The 21,119-nt window shown below is 41.8% G+C and overlaps 1 protein-coding gene, 1 long non-coding RNA gene and 1 pseudogene across 2 annotated transcripts; 1 reads left to right on the forward strand and 2 right to left on the reverse strand.

The window, feature by feature from the left end:
* Positions 1-322: 322 nt before the first annotated feature.
* On the reverse strand, positions 323-5,303 carry Tmem229a (transmembrane protein 229A). The gene is given in 1 exon segment (NM_001109480.2): positions 323-5,303. A coding segment is annotated over 1 exon segment (1,110 nt). The 5' UTR covers positions 4,962-5,303; the 3' UTR covers positions 323-3,851.
* A 2,023-nt stretch (positions 5,304-7,326) lies between these two features.
* Positions 7,327-7,410, reverse strand: LOC120102560 (U4 spliceosomal RNA; annotated as a pseudogene).
* A 5,201-nt stretch (positions 7,411-12,611) lies between these two features.
* LOC134486743 (uncharacterized) lies at positions 12,612-20,176 on the forward strand. The gene is made up of 2 exons (XR_010066117.1): positions 12,612-13,034; positions 17,965-20,176. It is a non-coding gene; the product is annotated as an uncharacterized LOC134486743 (long non-coding RNA).
* Positions 20,177-21,119: the final 943 nt, after the last annotated feature.

The following is a 21,119-nucleotide window of genomic DNA, read 5'->3' on the forward strand; positions in this document are numbered from 1 at the left end:
GGCTATATTTCATGGATATATCTAGCTTCAGATAAACAGATGCTCGATGAACCTCCAATGTGAAGGATGAGCCAAGCCCGCCCACAAAACCCTCCTCCATGCTTCTGAGACAGAACCAGGCCTGCCAAACTGACCGACACTATTTCAAAGTAGTAAAAATTCTTTAAAAAAAGTGTTAGTAGATCGGATTAGCCAATTAGGTATGTTTTTCCAACAGTGAAACAGGGCATGTCTTTTCAAACCCCGTGTCTTGCCTGGTGGCAGTATGGACCGGCAATTATCAAAAGGCAACAGAATAAAGTACACAGACTAATGGAAATGCTCGAAGTAATGCAAGGTGTTAACTTTATTGGGGTTTTCTTTGATATCTGGACTTCTGTATCCATTGTTAACAGGAAAATTCAAGAGCTTATATTCCTCTTTAGATTCACAGAAATTAATGGAATTGATTTAAAATTTCAAGTACTTCTAAAAGGAAATCTCAGCATGTATATATGTTAAGCACACTTGTTACTTTTATGCTTTCCCATTAAGAGTATATTTTCTCAGTATAACTCAGAATAAATGTCTTTGTAAAAGTAGTTCCTTTTAAAAGGCAGGATGCCATTATGTACCCTAGAGTGACCTCAGACCTGCAATCCTCCTGCTGCAGCAGCTTCGGTTCTAGGATTACAGTTGTGTGTCACCACAGTTGACCGAAACTTTTCTCACTTTGGGTGTATTTAGTTCTTACAATGGTATCTGCCTTAGGTACAATATTTAACGTATAACAGTGATCAATATTATATATATTCGTACCTTGTGATATGACCTACTTTGCATCTTAGCACGTTAGTTTTATATTTTTTTTTGTGTTGCAGAGAATTTTAGCTTACAGAATGCACTTCCTTTCAGGGCACTGATTAAATATAAGGCATTGTATTTAAATGTAAAAGGCTGATTGTCGACTATTTATCCTGATATTAATTACTTCATTATGAACCATATACTAAAAGAGCAACGTGAATCCTTTGCAAACAATGTCTGCCTTCTATACAGTTGTCTGTGCAACTCTAACAGTCAAGGGAAGTACAGTCCAGACGAGGTCTAACTCGCTGAGGCCATTAGACTGAGGCACAGTCAAGCTGCTGTTAAATAGTAAACCGAGGAATCCAGCGTTCATTAATTCAAATATAAATGCGCCAAAGCGGTATATCTTGGGCTTCAGTTTTATTGCCTTCATCTATAAAAGCAGGATTGTTGCAAGTTTAAGTGAATATATACACATATATGAATATGTACTTAAAATATATACTATATGCATATTCACTTAAGGCATAGTATATAAGAATGTGTTCTTCATTTGATATCTATATAATACACATACATAAACACTTTAGGGAAGTTTTGTCACATAGCAAATGCTTTTTAAATATTAACTATCATACTGCCTTATCACTCCCACTTCTAAACTACTAATACTAACCAAGTTAAATGATCTGACAGTTTTCTTTTCCTGAAGGTTCAAAGACCATAGCAAAATGACTCCCTTAAAAAGTGGAGCAAACACACAATGAGAAGCCCTAAAACAATGCACCGAGTTGCCAGACAGGCTAATCACTTCCTGAAGACACAACTAGCATTTTTCAGAAGTGGCAGAGGGACTGTTAGTCGGGTTAATTTTAGGAATGAGGGATTGTTGTGTTCGTGGGACAGAACTGATGAGAGTTACAACTCCAGCTATTCATTACTCATTACCAAACCAACAGTCTTGCACGACAACAACAGCAACAGCAACAACAACAACAGCAGCAGCAGCAGCAACAACAAGAAGAGGAGTGTAATTTGAAATAAATCAAAACAGGTTGCCAACTTCATAAGGAAAAAGATTTGTCTAGTGGTTCATTGCCGTATCCATTCGGACCTGGAAAGTGTCTGGGTACTATATTTAAAGAAGTCTAATGAGTGAAAACTTGCTTGGTCCTTTTGATGGGGAAGTGTTAAAAGGAGAACAAAATGTCATGTGTTCCTACATGGGATTTTTGTGAGTCAGAGGAGCCTAGTGGGCTCCTCTGTGGCTCTGAGAGCAGCAGATGCAGGGGGTGAGTGCAAACAGTTTAATAAGCGTTTCAACAGCCCTGGCGCTGACTTGACCTTGCCAGGGGTGTGCGATGTGCAGCCGTGATACACTAAACTTAGATTCCCATGCACGTGTCCCATTTGAAGTACAAACACCTCGTCCAGTGTCTAGCTTTACTGCCTCTATTTAGATAAGTTTCCCCTCAAGCATTATTCAGAAACCTTTGACCTGTGACAAACTGTCATAAAAATCTTACGAGAAGCCTTTGGTAGACATAGAGCCTTTTAACTTTTGGCTGATAAATTAGTTGGTCGTCATCCATTTCACAGCGGCGGTTGATTACACATTATTACTTATAGTTTAGCTCAGGGGATAGATGACTATAACATCATCAGAACTGGACATCACGTGTAAATATACAGTCTTTTCTACTTTCATAGCAACGTTTCCTTTCCTTGAAACAAAAGCATCCCTGTTTACAGCACAGGCGAGTTGAAGATTTAAACTCATTAAGACACGTTCTAAGTTTTCCTAATTATCTTTGTACTGAAAGCTGAGAGGTTATTGGTCATCCTTGCCTGAGCCACACACCATCCTGCTTGGTCTTCTAAATACAATAAAGCAACAAACACCCTCAGAGCACATTATTAATCAATTAGATATAACTTCTTAGAATGGCTTCCATCATCTCATTTAACTTTGAAGCTTTTAGACATGAATTAATCATAAGCTGTCAAAAAGCTATCATGGATTTATACTGTCCATTACTGCATCAGCCTGACCCCAAATTCTGGGCCTGGAATTTTTATTTTTTTTTAAAAAAAGGGAACTTTAGGGAAAATATGGAGAAAACACATCAATTAGTAGAGAAAACGATTAGGCCTAATGTAATTAGAGGGAGAATTCAGATTTTTTTTTCCAAAGCACTTTTTCTATATTTGAAACTCTGTGTAGAAAAAGGGTCCTTAGAGTTATAACACTATTGAAGGTGGTCTAAGTCACTTGACCCTGGGACATATAGGGTAAAGAGTAAGTTATTGCACAGTTACAAAAGTTTAGATAACACCATGGTCTGGTCAATGTTAACACAGGTAGTGTTTAAGGCTAGCCAACATTGGAAAGCAATCATTTCCAAGATAGTGATCAAATATCTCAACACAGTGTCACCTACTGGGGTTGACAGAAAGGACTTCCTCATGTCAAAATGTGTTCATGGGATGTTTTCACACTTGCCAGCTTCCTCTCACCTGTATGCTGGACAGAGGCACTTTAATAGCTGTGGACTGAAGTTTCTGAAGTAAAAGACATGGAGTTTCAGCCGCCACTGGGTAAACATGGAAAGAAGGTGGAAATGAAATTGCATCGAAAAGAAAGTAAACAGATCATTACATCAGAAACTTGAAGTCGTCACTGTTCTCTGGTCTGAAAACTTCCGCAGAGGAACAAAAAAATATGTAGCTATCGCTCCTGGAGGTCACGTGAATACTACCCGTTCCTGATGTTAAGGTCGAGTGGTTTTGCTGTTTGGCCTCATAAAGTTTTAATTGTTGATGAGTTAAATATTCTGAGTTATTTTTGAGTAACATTCCAAAGTACTGAACTTTACATATAGAGATTCCAAGCAGTCCAGAAAACTAAAATGTCAAGAACATGTTGGAAGAGTTTAGTAAAGTGTATAAAAAAATTAAAAGACAGAAAGCAAAGCCACCTTGTTTAAAATGTGTAAAAATAAATTGCATCATTTTTCAGATCCCAATAACTTTCTTTTCTTCACCCCCACATCCCCCCAAACTTAGTTCGTTGGGACATACTGCACCCGCCACAACACGTTGGACAGTAGGTCCTGGTACACACTAAGAAACAGCCAACCGGGTAAATACATCAAGGTGATGAGACCCATGAAATTAAGCGGGTAGTGAGAATAGTCCCAGGAACAGGCCCCACACATGCGAAGTCCCAGACCCCAGGAAAACTCCCAAGCATAGATGAAGATCACGTAGATGGGCACCCGCTTCCACGTGCCCCAGCCACGGCTGTATTGAAGGTGGAAGTAGAGTTTTTCCACCACGAAACTACAACTTCCATACATGAAGAAAGACCAGAGAGATGTGTGACCACTGCTGGTCCCGTCCCCCTGTCCCAGCACATTGAAGAAGAAGGTGAAGAAGATCTCATCCAGAAAGCCGTGCATTCCGAAGAAAAGGAAGCGAAGGAGGTCAGGCAGTCCCTGGGTAGGGGATCTTTCTATGCCCTTTGGACTTTGGGGTCCTCGTCGCTGGCCACCAGCCTCCCAAAGGATCTGGGCGTCCGGGGCTGCGGGTACTGTGTCCCTGGTTTGCTGCTCCCGCTGCCGTGGGTACCGCAAACGCAGGAAGCGCTTCAGGAACACTTGGCCGTGGTAGAGCGCGAGCACGTACTGCAGCGCCAGGTCGAGCGCCCCGGGCTCTGCCGCGCCCCCCGGCCCGCCGCCTAGGCTGAGCCTTAGCGCCTGACCCGCCAGGGTCTGCAGCCCGACGTGCGCAGAGGGGTAGAGTAGGAAATTGAAGAGGAAGGCGCTGGGGCAGCGCGGCCGCTGCAGGTAGAGCTGCTCCAGGGCGAAGTGGGTGAGCGAGTGCAGGAGGCAGCGGTAGGGCGAAGAGAAGCCCAGCATCCGCAGATCAAGGCTGCGGGCGAAGCGCCTGGCAGAGGACACCAGCACGTCCAGGGTGATGCCGTGCATCCCATAGAAGTAGAGGCGCATCCAGGCGGGCAGCGCGCCACGCTCGGCCGGAGCTTCAGCAGCGGACAGCGGCTCCGGGCAGCTGGCGGCCGTCTGGCTCCGCAGCCCGCCGGTGGCCCCGGTTCTCCGGGTCGCGCCGCCCCTCGGCGATGACCCCTCACTAGCCAGGTCGCTACCCGCCATGGGCTACCCGGGAGCCCGGGGCCCAGCGGCCGAGCCCCACAACGATTCCCCGCCCCGGGAACCGGGGAGGAGGGCACGCAGCTTCGTTCGGATCGGGGTCTTCCAGCGCTCGGGAGACGTGCAGGTCACCTGGGACGCGAGGAGTCCCCGTGAGGTTGCCCTGGCGAGCCCTGGTCTCCAGTCCAGGGTGAGGTGTTGCCCACCCGCGCCCGCGCTCGCGCCGGCGATCACCCTGCACGGCCTAAGGAGTGGCGCGGCCGGGCAAGGGGAGGCGATACCCGGGCTGTGGGGAAGAGAGGCGAGGCTGGTGGCAGCTCCATCCCCTCCGTGGCTCAGCCCCGCCGCCTCTGCGGCAGCCTCGGGGAGCGTTACGCGAGCGGAGATCGCCCTTCCCCCGGCCCTTCCCATGCCCCTCTCCGCCCGGCTCGACCTCTCCCGCCTTCCCGGGTCCCCGCCCCGCCCAGCCTCCGTCGCCGGGACTCACAGGGGTCTGCCCCGAAAGGTGCAGAGCTCTGCCGGCGTCCCCTTTGGCCATCTCTGCAACCGTGGGCCAGTGCTGCGGGGGATGGCAGGAGTGGAGAAGCCCCTAACAGGTGTGAAGGCGAACTGTGGGGCATTCCCGGTATCGTGGAAACCAGGGCCAGGCCTTGGCTGGCGGAGACAAATGGCCCAGTGCCACCAGCCTAAGGCCGGGCCCGGGACCAAACTGTGGTGCTGTATATTTAATGTCCGTATGCAAAGCCAGCTGTGTCCCAGTCACAGTGTGTTAACCGGAGACTCCACGCCTGCCTGCCCAGAGCAGCCTGCATCTGAATGCTTTCCCTGGGCCTAATCCTCCCTTTCAGTCTTTGCCTAGGCTGGTTTACTCAGGGCCAAGCCAAGCAGAATTAAAAAAAAAAGAAAAAAAAAAAAAAAAAAAAAGACTTGAGGCCAGTGTGGCTGAGTTGTGCCCTGGCTAAGTTGGGATGATAGGGGTGTCTCCTACCATCAGCGCGCTTACTGACACTGTGTGTATGTGGTGGGGGGATGGGGGTGTTCTTGCAGAACTAGGTCATTTCAAATACAGAGTGAAATGGAGAGCCAAGCCTTTTTCTTTTCCTGTCTTTTCTTTTTCTCCACCCTCCCCACCCCCCTACTCTTTCCGCTGGGTCTTGGCCTTCTTCCCTCCTTAGTCCCCCTCCTGGCTTCCTGTCCCCTTTCTCTCCTTCTTCCTCCCTTTCTGTCCTCTGTCAGGTAGAGGGGATGGAAAGAGCTTAGGAATAAGTTAATATCATTATATCCCTCTCCTTGTTCATGTCTAAGTAGAAACTAGGTAATGATTTTAGTATGTCTGGGAGTTCAAATCTTCCTGGATTAAAACAGAAAAAACAAACAAACAAACAAACAAACAAACAAACAAAAAACGCCAAAAAACCAAAAAACTTTATGAAGACATATTTTCTTCGGGAGAACAAACATACTCTACTAAATCTTCCATTTCTGAAGCAACCTTGTTCTTGTGTTTTTCCTTACTCATTTCACCCATTTAAGCTACTATCTATGGTAGACATGTTGTCTGTGAGTTAGCTAAGAGAGTAAGATGAAAACAATGTTTTGTCTGATGTCGGAGCGAGGCGTTTTCTCTCAGCTTTGCTAGCAACTTGTTTCTTCTGCTGACTTTGAAGTTGCCACACAAAGATAGTAGGCTCAAAGCAACTGTGAGGACCTAGGCACCCAAATTCTCACCCAGAATAGAAAAAGGGCAGTAAGCCCGCCCCCTCCCTTTTAGAGATAGGGTTACTCTGTGTAATAGCACTGGCTGCCCTAAAACTCACTTTGTAGACTAGGCTGGCAAGCTGGCTTCGAACTCACAGAGATCTGCCTGCTTCTGATCTCCCCAAGTGTAACCATTACTGACCGGCTTTAAAAAAAATGAATTTAAAAAAAATATGTACTGGTGTTTTGTCTGCATACAAGGCACTTTCTCATTAAAAGACTTACAATTGGTTGGTGTGAGAGAAAAGAACCTGCCAGGCTCAGTGATGTAGCACCAGGAAAAAGGGAATTCAAGTCAGCTCAGACAGCATAGTGAGAACTCCTCCTCTTTCCCTTCCCCTGAAAAGTTCAAACAGAAACAAACAAAACACAACAAAAGTAAAAACAAACAAACAAAAAAAGATCTGAACTGTTGTGAAATGATCTGTTATTATAGACGTTGATGATAGATATTGTGATTGGCTAGGAGTCCATACTAAGGTAAAGCTGATTGATTTCATTCTAACGCTGAATAACTGCGCTTTAACTCCAGCATTGCTATTCAGTCACGAGACAGCTCTCCATCCTAGCTACAGTATATATCCAGCCATTCAGGTGTGGTGGCTTAAATTTAGATTGTTTTTAGTTTTCAATTAGCAGTAATCATGCCTTGGATAAACCTCATTGGCTACGATATTGCGAGCAGAGCTAGGCTGTTTTTAAATAGTAAATTAAGCTTTAAAGATATATGTCTTCTAACTTTTCCCAAGAATGGAAAGGAAACTTGCAGCATAATGTAAGGAAATCTTTTGTATTAAAAAACCGAGCTCCTGGGGTTGGGGATTTGGCTCAGTGGTAGAGCACTTACCTAGGAAGCGCAAGGCCCTGGGTTCGGTCCCCAGCTCCGAAAAAAAGAACCAAAAAAAAAAAAAAAAAAAAAAAACCGAGCTCCTAAGCATCACTGAGCCTGGCAGGTTCTTTCCTCTCATACCAACCCAATTGTAAGTCTTTTAAAGAGAAAGTGCCATATATGCAGACAAAACACCAGTGAATATTTTTTAAATGCATTTTTTTTTAAAAAGCCGGTCAGTGATGGCTACACTTGGGGAGGGAGAAGCAGGCAGATCTCGAGTTTGACCTTGTACTTCTGTGTTAGTCTACTGAATCCTGAGATTACAGCCTTGTGCCAGCACTCCTCTTTCTAATATTTTGATTCTATCAAGCACATTTTTCTAATTTTCTGTAAGTGCTTACTAAAGTGGCAATATACAAAGCAAACAGTATAAAGTGCGTGTATACTTCACATGCATGTATGTACATATGATTTATACTAAATTTTTAATGGAAAGTATATAGTAAAAAGTTAATAGCTCACTATTATCAAGTACTATGACTCCTGAAAATCTCATTAGTTTTGGGCCTCATTCTGAATATTTCCCATTTCTCTTAAAGTGATACAACATACACATGAGCATGTGGAAAGCCAAAATATAAGCACAGCTGCTATCCCCCATGTTTCTTTTATATTTTCATTGCAGACTCCTTTATAATAACCTAGAATGTGCACGAGACTCACTTTAAAGTAAAACAAAACAAAAATGCCAATAAGTACGAGAAAATGAGCAGAAAAACCATGTCTTATTTCTGCTTTTAGTTCTTTTAATTCAATGTCTTCTTCAAAAAATAATTTGTAAATAATTAGCTAATGTATTTTTCATTCAAATAGAATAAATGAGGCTGGGAAAGTTTTAAAGAAAAGAAGATTATATAATTGACGAGTTTGGAGGTCCGAGAGCCTGACACTGGATTTTGATGGACTCTATCAATGCCTCATGGTAGATAGCTTCACAGTGGTGGGAGTGTGTGCAGAAGAGTTTGTATGGTGAGAAAGGGAGTCAGAGGGATTGGTAGGGATCGATAGGTCAGGCTTTCTTGTAAGAATTCTCTTTGGAGGAAACCCAGCCCAGAAGATCAGCATTAGTGTCTCCTGAAGCTTTCCAACGACCTGATGACCTTTCAGTATGCTCATTTCCTGTCAGTTCCATCATCGTCCATCATCCTGCAATCCACTCACATTTGGGAGCAGTCTCCCAACAGGTGGCCTGTTGGCCACCACAGGAATGATGTTTCTGCTTTACTTCTCAACCTTCTTTTTGCTGTGGTCATCTCATTGCAATGTTTGCAAATATTTCCTGCTTTAAAACTACAGAATGGATTTAACGATCCGCAAAAATTTACAATTAAAATCTTCATGAACATAAAATTTTCAAAGTACTCTGTGCGCGCGCGTGCGCGCGCGCTCTTTTTCCCCTGACAGAAGCCCAAACTGCCAAAATATGTTTGTAAACCCAGTATTTTCCTTAGGAGATTGTTGTAGGTAGAATGCAGTGGAAGAGTCAGAAAGCTGCAATGAAATACTGTCAGCTTGAGATTGCTTGAGCGTAGGGGCAGCTACTCAAAGAATGGTTCAAGGCACTCACTTTACAAAAGGGAGCCCATGGCAGATACTGCTTGGGTGGCTAGGAACTGAAGACTTCATGGCTTAGAGACCTGGGATAGAACCAAACATGACTGGCTTTAAAAATTAATAAAATGATTCCCCATAATATTCTCTGATGCTCACAGAGAAGGCTTCGTCATCAGAGGCTTCTTCCATTAGCAAATGAGAGTGGACTCAGAGACCCACAGCCAGACATTGGAGAGAGGGTCTCCATCAGGTCTGCCTACCTCAGGAAATACCTCAGAAGAGGGGTAGGAATGAATGTAGGAGTTGGAAGGCATGGAGGACACCATGAGAACACTTCCCACTGAGTCAGTTGAGAAGGGCACAGATGGACTCCCAGAGACAAGCAAGTGGCAAACACAGGACATTCGTGGATCGGCACCAGGTCCTCTGTTTATGTTGTGGATGTTGTCTTGGTATTTTTGTGGGACTTCTAACTGTGGGAGTGGATATGTCTCTGACTCTTTTGTCTGCTCTTGGGACTCATTTCCTCCAGTTGGGTTGCCTTCTCCAGCTTTGGGGTGAGGACTTCAGTCTTATGGATTTTCTTTTGTTATGTTTGGTTTTTGTTTCTCGGAGGCCTGTTCTTTTCTAATGCTAGACAAAAGAGGAGTGGATCAGGGACAGGGGAGATCATGGCAGATAATTGGAAGAAGTAGAAGGAGGGAAAACTGATCAAGATGTATTGTATGTGAGAAGAATCTATTTTAAATTAATAACAAAAAAGAATGCTTTAAGGTATTGCTCTGTGGTAGAATGTACTGGCTTCTTTGACCTCAAGGGTTAAGAAAGCGTCTGAGTAAACATATCTGGGCAGGTGCGATAGTTTACATAGGGCCAATACCTTACAGGATTGGTCAGCTTGGCTATAGACTATTACAAACCCTACAACTAGATTAGTCAGTGTAATCAGAAAGTAATAGAGAATGAATAGAAGGTCCAGGTACTTCTGAGGATTGTAATTTTTGATCATTTGCTGCCTAGTGGCCATAAGTTCAGAACTGTCTTCTTTCAGATTCCTGTGTAGGTATGGCTAAGACTTCAGTGCATGTTGGAAGATCCAAAAGAAAGTGGGTAGAGAACATAGAGCTGAAAAAAGTCCAAAGGAAATTGAATAACTAAAACATGGTGAATTATATCTGGCTCAGAGCTGCCTCTATACATAACTAGGTTTCCCTATCAATAGTAAATTGTTACCTAACATTACCTATAGATATATTGTAGATTACTTGCAACAAGTAGCTAAGGCTTAGACAATCACAAGTGTGTGAATTCTGCTCAGCTTCCTTTGATTTTTATTCATTCTCCTCTCCCTTCTTTCCCTCCCTCCCTCCCTCCTCCTCCTCCTCTTCCTCTTCCTCTTCCTCTTCCTCTTCCTCCTCCTCCTCCTCTTCCTCCTCCTCCTCCTCCTCCACCTCCTCCTCCTCCACCTCCTTTCTTTCTGTGCTGGGGATCTAATCAGGGCCTCATGCCTATTGGTCAAGCATGATCACTGAGCCACATCCCAGACTTAGAATTGTATTTTTAATAACTCTATCATTGTTGCTTTAATAAAACATTTTTATTTTATTTTCATACTGTCCTCTGTGTTATGCCTAGACAGTCAGACCTGGTACTAAAGTCAAGAAGGAATGTAAACCACGCTCTTGTCCACGCTCTTTGTCCTGGGTACCATGTAGGTGCTGAGAGCCAGGTGAGTCTGGAATGACCTTGTGGAAAGGTCATTGTAGGAAATCTCAGAGGTCTAATGAAAATACAAATTTTATTTTGTTTTTGTACTTTATGATGATAGCTAGCTAGCTTTGCTTTTCAAATTAGCAATTCAAATTTTTTGCTAAAAAATGAGCAAAATAATTAGGCGTAAATAATTAGGAAATGATGGTGAACACCTCAAAGTTTACAAACCCTTTTGATATTTAGAATCATAATGCAAAGAAAAATTATTTAAAAATGCTAAAACATTAATCATTAATCATAATTTTTACCTACTTCAGCATCTTGCCTTTATACAATAAAGAGAAAATGAATGTTTTTAGGTGTGTCAATCCATGTGAAAAGTTTCATATTTTGAAAACATATCTGGAAATGTTAGTCCTCACAATGTTAGGGCACATTTGTTTAGGATTAAAATTGCAATTGATATCTAGTAATTAAATGAGAAATAGGGGAAATGTCATATAAGTAAAGCAATGGTTTATGCAAAAAGTGTGTTTGATGAAAGTTGAGAAATATCAGAATGTTTTTTTTGTTGTTGTTGAGGGAAAAAGAAAGTGGTTTTGTTCTAATATGGAGTGAATGTTGTCCCCATGTGATGGAAGAGATCACGTGACTGAAGGGTATGATGCATTGCAGGTGACTTATACAAAATGAGTCCTATAAATTAACCATGTTGTGGCTGAATTGGCTATTAATAGAAGGAAATAAGTGGATTTTCTTTTGCAATAAAAATTGACTTTTGATACTGGAAGTCAAATGATAAGAGTTTTATCCCATGTTGGAATGATGTTAAAATTTCTTGGAAAATCATTGATTGGGTCTGAATAGAATATTTCTCAGATCCTTCTATTAAAAATAAAACAGAACAAAATTACATCTATAAAAATGTAATTGGTCTGAGAATAGGACCCCCGTTGAAGGAATCAGAGAAAGAACTGGAAGATCTTGAAGGGGCTCGAGACCCCATATGTACAACAATGCCAAGCAACCAGAGCTTCCAGGGACTAAGCCACTACCTAAAGACTATACATGGACTGACCCTGGACTCTGACCCCATAGGTAGCATTGAATATCCTAGTAAGAGCACCAGTGGAAGGATAAGCCCTGGGTCCTGCTAAGACTGAACCCCCAGTGAACTAGACTGTTGGGGGGAGGGCGGCAATGGGGGGAGGGTTGGGAGGGGAACACCCATAAGGAAGGGGAGGGGGGAGGGGGATGTTTGCCCGGAAACCGGGAAAGGGAATAACACTCGAAATGTATATAAGAAATACTCAAGTTAATAAAAAAAATGTAATTGGTATATATAATATATTTCTGTGTTTTATCAATAATTTTTCTGTTTTATGCTATTTTATGTTTTATTTAAGAAAACTTACCTCTTTCATTAAAGAGAGGACTTTTGCATAATGATGTGAGCTTTCTCGGATTTTCCTCTTAAATTTTGGTTTTCTTTCATAGTGGTCTGTGATTCTAGTTTTTCTCCATCTTTATTAATGTGAGTATTTCTTATTTACATTTCGATTGTTATTCCCCTTCCCGGTTTCCGGGCCAACATCCCCCTAACCCCTCTCCCTCCCCTTCTATATGGGTGTTCCCCTCCCCATCCTCCCCCCATTACCGCCCTCCCCCCAACAATCCGTTCACTGGGGGTTTAGTCTTGGCAGGACCAAGGGCTTTTTGATAGGTTTGACAAGCCTTACAAAATTAAATTCTAAATTGAAATATTCCTGAAGTTTTATTAACCTTGGGATGTCAGAGAATCTAAGGATGTCCAAAAACTTTATTTATTTACACAGGAAAGATGAACAAATAAGAAATTATACTAAAATTTTGTCTTTAATTATCTTTCCATAGATATGTCTTTGATGCAGGGTTGAAGATTTTCATGAGACTCTTAGAAAACTGAGGCATCTTGGCCTAATAGTATTTCAGTTGTTAAATTGTATATGCCATAGAAATGAAAAATGCTCACTGATAATTAACGATGGCTGGGTTAAATCTTTCCTGCAGTTAAAAATTTTAATGCCTTTTTGGAAGTTTCTATAAATGTTAAAATTACACATTATGTTGCTCTAGGGGAGGTGTGTGAAAGGAGGAGGAGTTCTAGGAAACAGGAATGGGTAAGCTTTTTTTTTTTTTTTCTCTGAAATGATACAGGAGGAACTGACGAAGAATTACAGGTTTGTAAGTCACTTGGGGTTGATGCTGCTTGTCTTTTGTGTGCTCTGGTTCAACCCCTGGTATTTGTCCACGGTCAGTGACTGTTCTACCATTGAGCTACTTTGCTAGTCCTCTCACAGATTTTCTTTATGTGAGACCTTGCTAGTTGTTTTAAGGTTTTCTACATTTACACACACACACACACACACACACATATATATATATATATATATTTTAAATTAAGCTATCCATCGCTATCCATCTTGCAGCTTTGATGAGTGTTCTTTAGTTTCTTGATCCACCCACACCCTGAGTAGGATCCGGAACTCTTCTGGTTCTCTCTAACCCAGACCTTTCATCTCTCCTCGGAAGAGTAAGGGTTAACCACTCTGCTTCTGAAGACAGGGGCAAAGGCCAGGCAACTTCGCATACATTTCCGGGCAGGTGCAGGGCCTCCATGGAGTTCAAGAAAATGTTTCGTTCACCAATCAACCCAAAGGCTGTTTGCATTGAAATAGTAAAATAACGAAATTATGAAAATGAGGTGACTGTGTCAGCCATAACAATGGAACAGCTCAGAAAAGACTATTCTAGAATCATATCCTGGTACAAAGGCCAACGGGACCTTAATAGATAATACTTCTGCAAGGATATCTGCCCAACAACTCATCTTCTCATGCTACCCTTGCGACAGACCTTTCTGAAACAGCTCCCAGATCTTATCTCTTTCTGCCTCTGATATTTCCATATCTCAGTCTCTTTGGAAATACTCCCTATTTACTACAAAATGGATCTTCTCATTTCAGTAGCATTCTATGCACAAATGTTATTAATTTTTTAAAAAAATAATCTTAGTTGTTATCTGTGTTGACACCAAAGACATTCATTCTGCAATGTAGTATGTGACATTGGTGGTTGCTAAGTTCTTGGCGCGAGCAGCTTCAGACCGTGTTTTGGCACTAGATTCCAACAGATCAGAATTAAGGGTCACTCATGTAGCACGTGGTCATATTGAAACTTTTAGGAAGCAAGTTGAGTCCTGAAAGAGAGTAAGAAATTCTTGCTGCTTTAAGCCTTACCTATTACCACTACTGCAATGGCCTCTGCTACTAGCAACAATAACCTGGAGAAACCCAGTGTTCAGCAATGGCTTCCACCACTGTCTTGTTTCCTACAGAACCCACTGTGAAGCAACTGTTGCTCAGAAGTGAGACCAGGGAAACTCATTATTGATGTGGGATGTAAATTGTTATCCATGTCTCAATTTTTAATGAAAGCCCTAGAAAACAGTGACCCAAATTGGAAGGATGACTAAATGGTGGGGCTGGTGATGGAAGAGTTGTTCACACTCATCAGGGTTTGTCAGGGTTGCTCTAAAGCTGTCTCTGAGTGGATTTCAAGTTTTGCCTTAAGTCGTTTCTGTACATGCTGAACAGCTGCCCACTTTTGAAACAAGGTGGTAGTTCTTAGCTAACCACAAGTGGTGATTCATTACAAGACTACTCAGACGTGGGGTTAAGTCAGTAGAAAATCTTTATTAGGAAGCCAGTGGCTATATTTGGTGTTTGGGATCCCAGTATAGCACTGAACCTTTCTCAGACTGAGCTTTTAAGTAAAAAGCTCTGGGTTGACATACTTTGGTTAACAAGAACCATTAGCCAAAGTGGGACTGCAGAACCCAAAAAGCAAGGTTAGTACATTCTGAGACTTTCCCAGAACTGTATGGACTCTGATGGATTAGGCCTTTGTTTTAATTTGGGCAGATGGTATTGTCCGCATGCTGAATTTTACAGTCTGAATATGTCTTACTATTTCCATTTCTATGGAGAGATACCACGACCAAGGCAACTCATATAAAGACAAACATGTAATTGAGGCCGGTTTATAGTGTTAGAGGTTTAGTCCATTATCATCATGGTGGGAAGCATGGCAATAGGCATGGGGACACGGTGCTGGAGGTGCCAAGAGTTCTAGATTTTGATCTGAAGGCAGCCAGGTAGAGTATTCAGCAAGCAGCCAGGAGGAGGCTCTCATCCACAATGGGTGGAGCCTGATCATAGAATTCCTCAAAGCCCATCTATGCAGTGACACACTTCTTACAACGCCTAATCCACTAAGGCTGTACATCCTAATAGTGCCAATTCCTATGGGCCAAGCATCTGCAAACCACCACAGAGTAGTACCACCATCCCATCATGGAGTCAGTTGTGCTGGGGCCTTATTAAAAAACCGAAGCTGTAGCCATTCTCCCTGTCTCTGAAGCCCATTTCCACTTTCTATATGTCACTTCCTTCTCTTCTGGCTATAAATATAACATGGCCATGTGGTAGGACAGGATTCTGTACCATTTTTGGTCTGGAGAGATTCCAAATCTCAAATCGCTTCAAAACTCAATTAAGATCCACAGAAGTTAAACTTGTTAGAATTTTGTTTTGAAACAGTTCTGGCAAATGTAAAAAGGAACTGACTGACTGAGTCAATGGACTCTTCAAGGACAAAGAGGTGTCTTCTTAGCCCCTAAGGATTCACAGTGAACTACAGTGAACATTTTTTCATTGGCCATCTCAATGATTAGTTCTCTATTTTTAAATTTTTATTTTTAATTTAGGTACTTCACATTTGCATACATATGCATATACACATACATAGATACAAATACATAGACATATACATGTAGCGTGTGTGTGTGTGTGTATACGTGCATGTGTATTCATGTATTCAGGCCTGAGTGTGTATGGAGGCAAAGATTTATACCGGGAGTCTCCTGCTATTGCATTTTTTAAAAAAGTATGATCTCTCACTTGAATTTAGAGTTAAGATTTAGCTAGTCAAGCTTGCCTTAATAATACCCTGTCATTGTATCCCAAGCTCTGGGATTACAGGATGGTTGCCAGGTCAGGCCGGCATGTAATGTGAGTTCTGGGGATGTGAACTTTGGTTCTCAATCTTATGATGCTTGTGTTTTACTCACTGAACAATCTCCTTGGCCTATCCTATTGGTTTTCTATTAGTTTGTGTTGGGTTGAGGTAGCTGACTTTGGGCTGCTGTGACAGCGTTTGGTGTAAGAGGGTGTTAGTCTACTGCTTTGTCATAGTTGACAGTTTAGTGACAAAATAGTAGTTTAAAGGGAAATGGAGAGGGATTGCAAACAAAATATTATGGGACATTGACCATAGAGATAATTCCAGAATTTTGAGTTCACGGACATGTGGGTTCGCTTTTCTTTTCTTTTGCTACACCCCAAGGGAAGGAAGGCTGCAAGTGTCTGTCAGAGTAAAAGAAAAACCCAGCAATAAATAGTGACCTACTGTACAAAAACCCATCTGTTCTGGACAAGAGGACCTCAGCCACAGGCTGTGGGCAGAGAACAACTTGAGGGAGTTGGCTGTCTGTTTCTCCAGTGTATACCCTAGGGGTTGGACTCAAGTCCTCAGGCTTGGCAACAACTGCCCTTTCCCACTGCACCGTTTCACTGGCTCCTATTATACTCCTTTATACTTCGTTCTCATGGCCTAGTTAATGCAGAGTCACAGGGGTACAGACATCTTACTTCTTCTGGTCTCATGCTTCCCCTTTGAGCTTTTTATTTCTTTCAATTGTCAGTTTCAATGTCAGGGCTTTTCTTCCATCTCAGGAAGTCCTTGGAGCTGCCTTTCCCCTCTAAGAGACTCTTTTTTAGCTGATGTCATCTCTCACTTCTCTAGGATTCTGTTAATTCATAAGGCTTTTTTTTTTTTTAATTTTGGTTTCGTTTTTAAAGGGAGCAAGGTACCCTGGCAAAAGTTACTTCATCAGTTTCCTTCTGAATGCTGGACTATGTAGATTAGTAGATTTCTGGATGCAAATCTGTTTGCCAGGGCCCAGCCTTGAGTAGTTAGAAATACTTTTCCCTTCCCAGTTTATCCATTATAAGTTTCAAGGGAACTATACAATTTTTTGAACGTTTCTTTTTCTACACCAAGAAACAATTTACCTGCTAATAGAAATTTAAGAAAGACAAACATTTATATATTTCAGGTTCTCTTCCCTCTCTTTCATCCAATGCCAAAAAAAAAAAAAAAGTCATTTAAGCCACACCTTATAGCTATTAACCTAAATAAAGCTGTGAAGCCAGTTTCAAGCAGACACTGAAACTCATTTGTGCGGCCCTGCACATCAGATCCAAGCCACCTTGAATGAGCTGTGATTTGCAGATTCAATGATTAAAAGACAGCCCTGTTTCCTGGGCCCCCAGCGGGTAATATTGTACTGACTTGTAGCCCCCCCCAAATCACTTTTCTTAATTACCATGCATTTCATTTTAATCAGCTGAACGCACAGCCATTTAGAGTATTATCCCTACATGTTAACTTGTTTAATCCTATTTTTCTTAAGGATTTCTTCGCAACTTTGCCAATGACTGTGTGTTATTCTATAGTTTTCTGTTGCTGTAACTAAATTCCTGAGTTAATAATTAGAGGTTTTATTGGGTCCATGGCTTCAAAGGGTTTGGCCCACAGTAGTTGGTTGGGCTTGTGGCAAGGCAGAACCCATGCCCACGGGAAATTTTCCTTCTGCCCTTTGAACATACTGGACTAAATTATCAAAGAAAGATTGTGTAGAGAAAGCCATGCGAATTATGTCACATGTCAGGAAACAGCCAGCGAGTACAGCAATGCAGTTCAATCCAGAAGCTTACATAGATCTTTCCGTAGGCGTAGGGGAGATTGGGGAACGTAGAAAGCTTTAAGGAGTTGCAGATGCATAGTGAAAGAGTGAGGGTGAAACACTTGTAGAGGTTGAAAACAGCTTGTAAAAAACATTCCTTTCGGAATTCAGTCCAAGAATCAGACATTATCTTGCAACGGAGTCTACCCAAATTTGGTAACGAGCTTCATCTTTCATTTCAGAAACAGATGATGGTATTTCACGGTGATGATGAAAGACACTTGTGCTGCCTGCTTCGTTCTGGCCATAACATGAATTAAATAAGTCTGGAGGGAGCCTTGCTCTGCATTGGGTGAGAAGAAGCAATACAAGCTTACATACTTTCAGGGACCCCCGACGCTGTAACTGCTCTTAAAACCATTTAACTTTAAACAAAATGCTCCAGAGACCTAATTTTTGTGATCTTCACCATGTGAGACCCACCACGGTTGTATTTCAGACATTTATTGAGCACGTACTACACGCAAGGTATTCTGCTGCGAGCTGAACGTGAAGCCGAGTCTAGCGTGGATCTCTTTCTCACGGAGGTTATAGCTTAAGCCGCAGTGTTCTTTTGTAATTATTGCAAACAAGATGATACGCTTAAGCTGCTGATGTGTATAGCACTGTAGGCCTGGAGAGATCTGATTTGATGCCAGCAAATGAGGATTGCCAGGTGTTTTCCACATAAATAAGAACGCAACAGCCAACTTGTCTGATGCGCACGGCAAGCCAGCATCCTGGCTGGCTGTTGTTCATCTTGATTTGGATCCCTGTCTCTTGTCACTTCGGCAGCAGAGGTAGGTGAGAGTTCTGTAGGCATGAGTGGGATTTACTTAATCCTTCCAACGGAGCTGAACCGGGAGACAGAGCGCATGCTCTCTTGCACTCTTCAATCTAGTCTAGCTATTCTGGAGGTTGAGTTTATAATAAAATTTCCTTTCACTAGTCTCGAGGAATAAAATCAACACACTTCAACCCACTAATTTCACTTAATTTTTTTTTAAAAATAATTTCATTTGATTTTCAAACCTGATGACTTCTTTTGCTTCAGAATTTGTAAATCTCAAGAAAAACAAAATCAATGTATCGCTGAAATTCACAGACAAAGTTAGCGATAGAGTTGTTTCTCAGGATCCAAAGGCAACCCCCTTTAGACCATATTGTCCTGCTTTAGAAGAATTCTTCTGTTAAGTGAAAGGTTTTACACACACACACACACACACACACACACACACACACACACACACACACACACACCCCTTGACCTACACCCCTTGACTATTTACAATCAGCTGTTTGATGATTAGGTATGTCTTGGCATTATAACAAAATACTATCAACTGAGTGACCTATAAGCAATAGACATTTATTTTGAGTAGTTCTGTAGGCTAGAACATCTGCAACCAGGAGTACATAAATATTTGTTGTCCATTGAGGATCTGCTCCAGATTCAGGAATTTCATGCCCTTGTTCTTTGTTCAGGAACTTTATAGGGTGTGTGTTCATGTGCATGCGTGTGTGTGTGTGTGTGTGTGTGTGTGTGTGTGTGTGTGTGTTGGGAGATGAGAGATTTGTCAGGGTCTCACCAGGGAGTTCTCGGTAAGAACGATAATTTTTCAGTTGTGTCTTAATGTTGAGAATGTAAACATGGTGGTGTGTATCACTCCGGGTTGTAATGGGTTGACTGCAGTAAAGATTTGTAAAGTCTAAAATCCAAATTATAAGAACTTGATCTTATACACTAACCACTTCCCAAGCGTCCCACCATTTAACACTACCACCTTGTGGGTTAGGACTGTAATATATGAAGTTTTCAGGGGCACAAACCTGCAGCCTACATAGCAGGAACTCAGAGAAGACTTTTTTTTCCCACTGAAATTCCTAATAGCACATTAAGGGAGATGAGTCAATTTTGTTGGCCTTTGGCCTAGACTTCTTAGACTCCCAGGTGAGAGTGAAGCTATTGAGACAGCCTATGTTACCTGCTTCTCTTGGCTGAGTTCCCGCCTTTTTCCTGGCTGCCCAGTGACAAGGTTATTCTTTCCCCTATGGTTGTAATGAGCCTTACCTATGGGTTTCTATTTCTTCAGAGGCAGGCTATGTTAGTGAAATGTCACTCATTTCTGTGGTTATGATTACCAGGACTCTTGATTTCAGTAATAGGACTGATTGTAATATAAATATATGTATACCACAAATTCTATTTAAATTATGACAGTAAAATGGGGATGTATATATTTGTTCATTCAACAACTATTGAACATTATTATGTAAAAGCATTTGCTGTGCCCTGGACATATCATACTGAATATAATGAAATCTATATCCTCTTCAATTGAAAATACAGATATTATAATGATATAGATGTTTACTGAAGAACTCATAAGTAAATAAAAGTAGATAGTAAAATAAGTCCATATCACCTATGAAAACACAACTTACAACAACTGTTCATACTTTCACATAATATTTTACCATATTATGGTATTAACAAAAGCAAAGCATGTTGAACATCTGTGTGTGATTTGCAATTGACTCTTGTTACTTACTTATAGTTAGGAAGCATCTTTTCTTTTGGTAACATCATTGGTTGTGACTGCATATTATTCCTTTCCTCAGATATTCTAGAATCTGCTCAGTTGATCCCTAGAAGGCGGTGCCATCATGAACTTTGAAGGGCCATGTGGTTTATTCATAGTCTTTCCACAGTCATGCTTATTTACCTAGAAATCAGTAACATTTCACTGAAAGATCAAAGTTTCACAGTTTAGGACTCTCTGCAGTTAATAGATTGTCCTCTAAAACTCATACTGCCTCTGAGGGGACCAGGGGGTCACAGGTGAGAGAGATAATTTTTCAATTGATTCTTAGTGTTGAGAATGTATACATGGTGGTGTGCATTACCATGGGTTGCACTGAGTCAGCTGTAGTAAAAGTAATCCTAGAAAAAGTGAATCCAAACGTGTAAATATAAATCTCTCTTCTGAATCATATGCAGTAACTTCCAGCTGGCCATGTATAAAATGCCTCGCTTGTCTCCTAGTGTGAACTAGAAACAAGCTGCCTTTCTTTCTCTCCTTTTCCCTTCACTGTTGCATGCATACAAACATTTTGTACCAGATTTCCCACAACTAAACATGACGTTTACTTTCCGCAGCTAAGGAGCAGAGGTGTTTTAATGAATAGCAACCACAGAACTGCTTAACATAGGTTGAGATGGCAAGACACCTCCGTGTATTTGCAGACTCAGGAAGAGTGTGGGGGAAGTTGTTCCCTAGACTCTTCCAGTTCTCTCTACCTGGACTCTCTCTCAGCCTGTCTCTCATAGTCAGCAGCTGTTATGCCTACTTTTCTT

Source organism: Rattus norvegicus, chromosome 4, assembly GCF_036323735.1.
Source record: "Rattus norvegicus strain BN/NHsdMcwi chromosome 4, GRCr8, whole genome shotgun sequence".
NCBI lineage: Eukaryota > Metazoa > Chordata > Mammalia > Rodentia > Muridae > Rattus > Rattus norvegicus.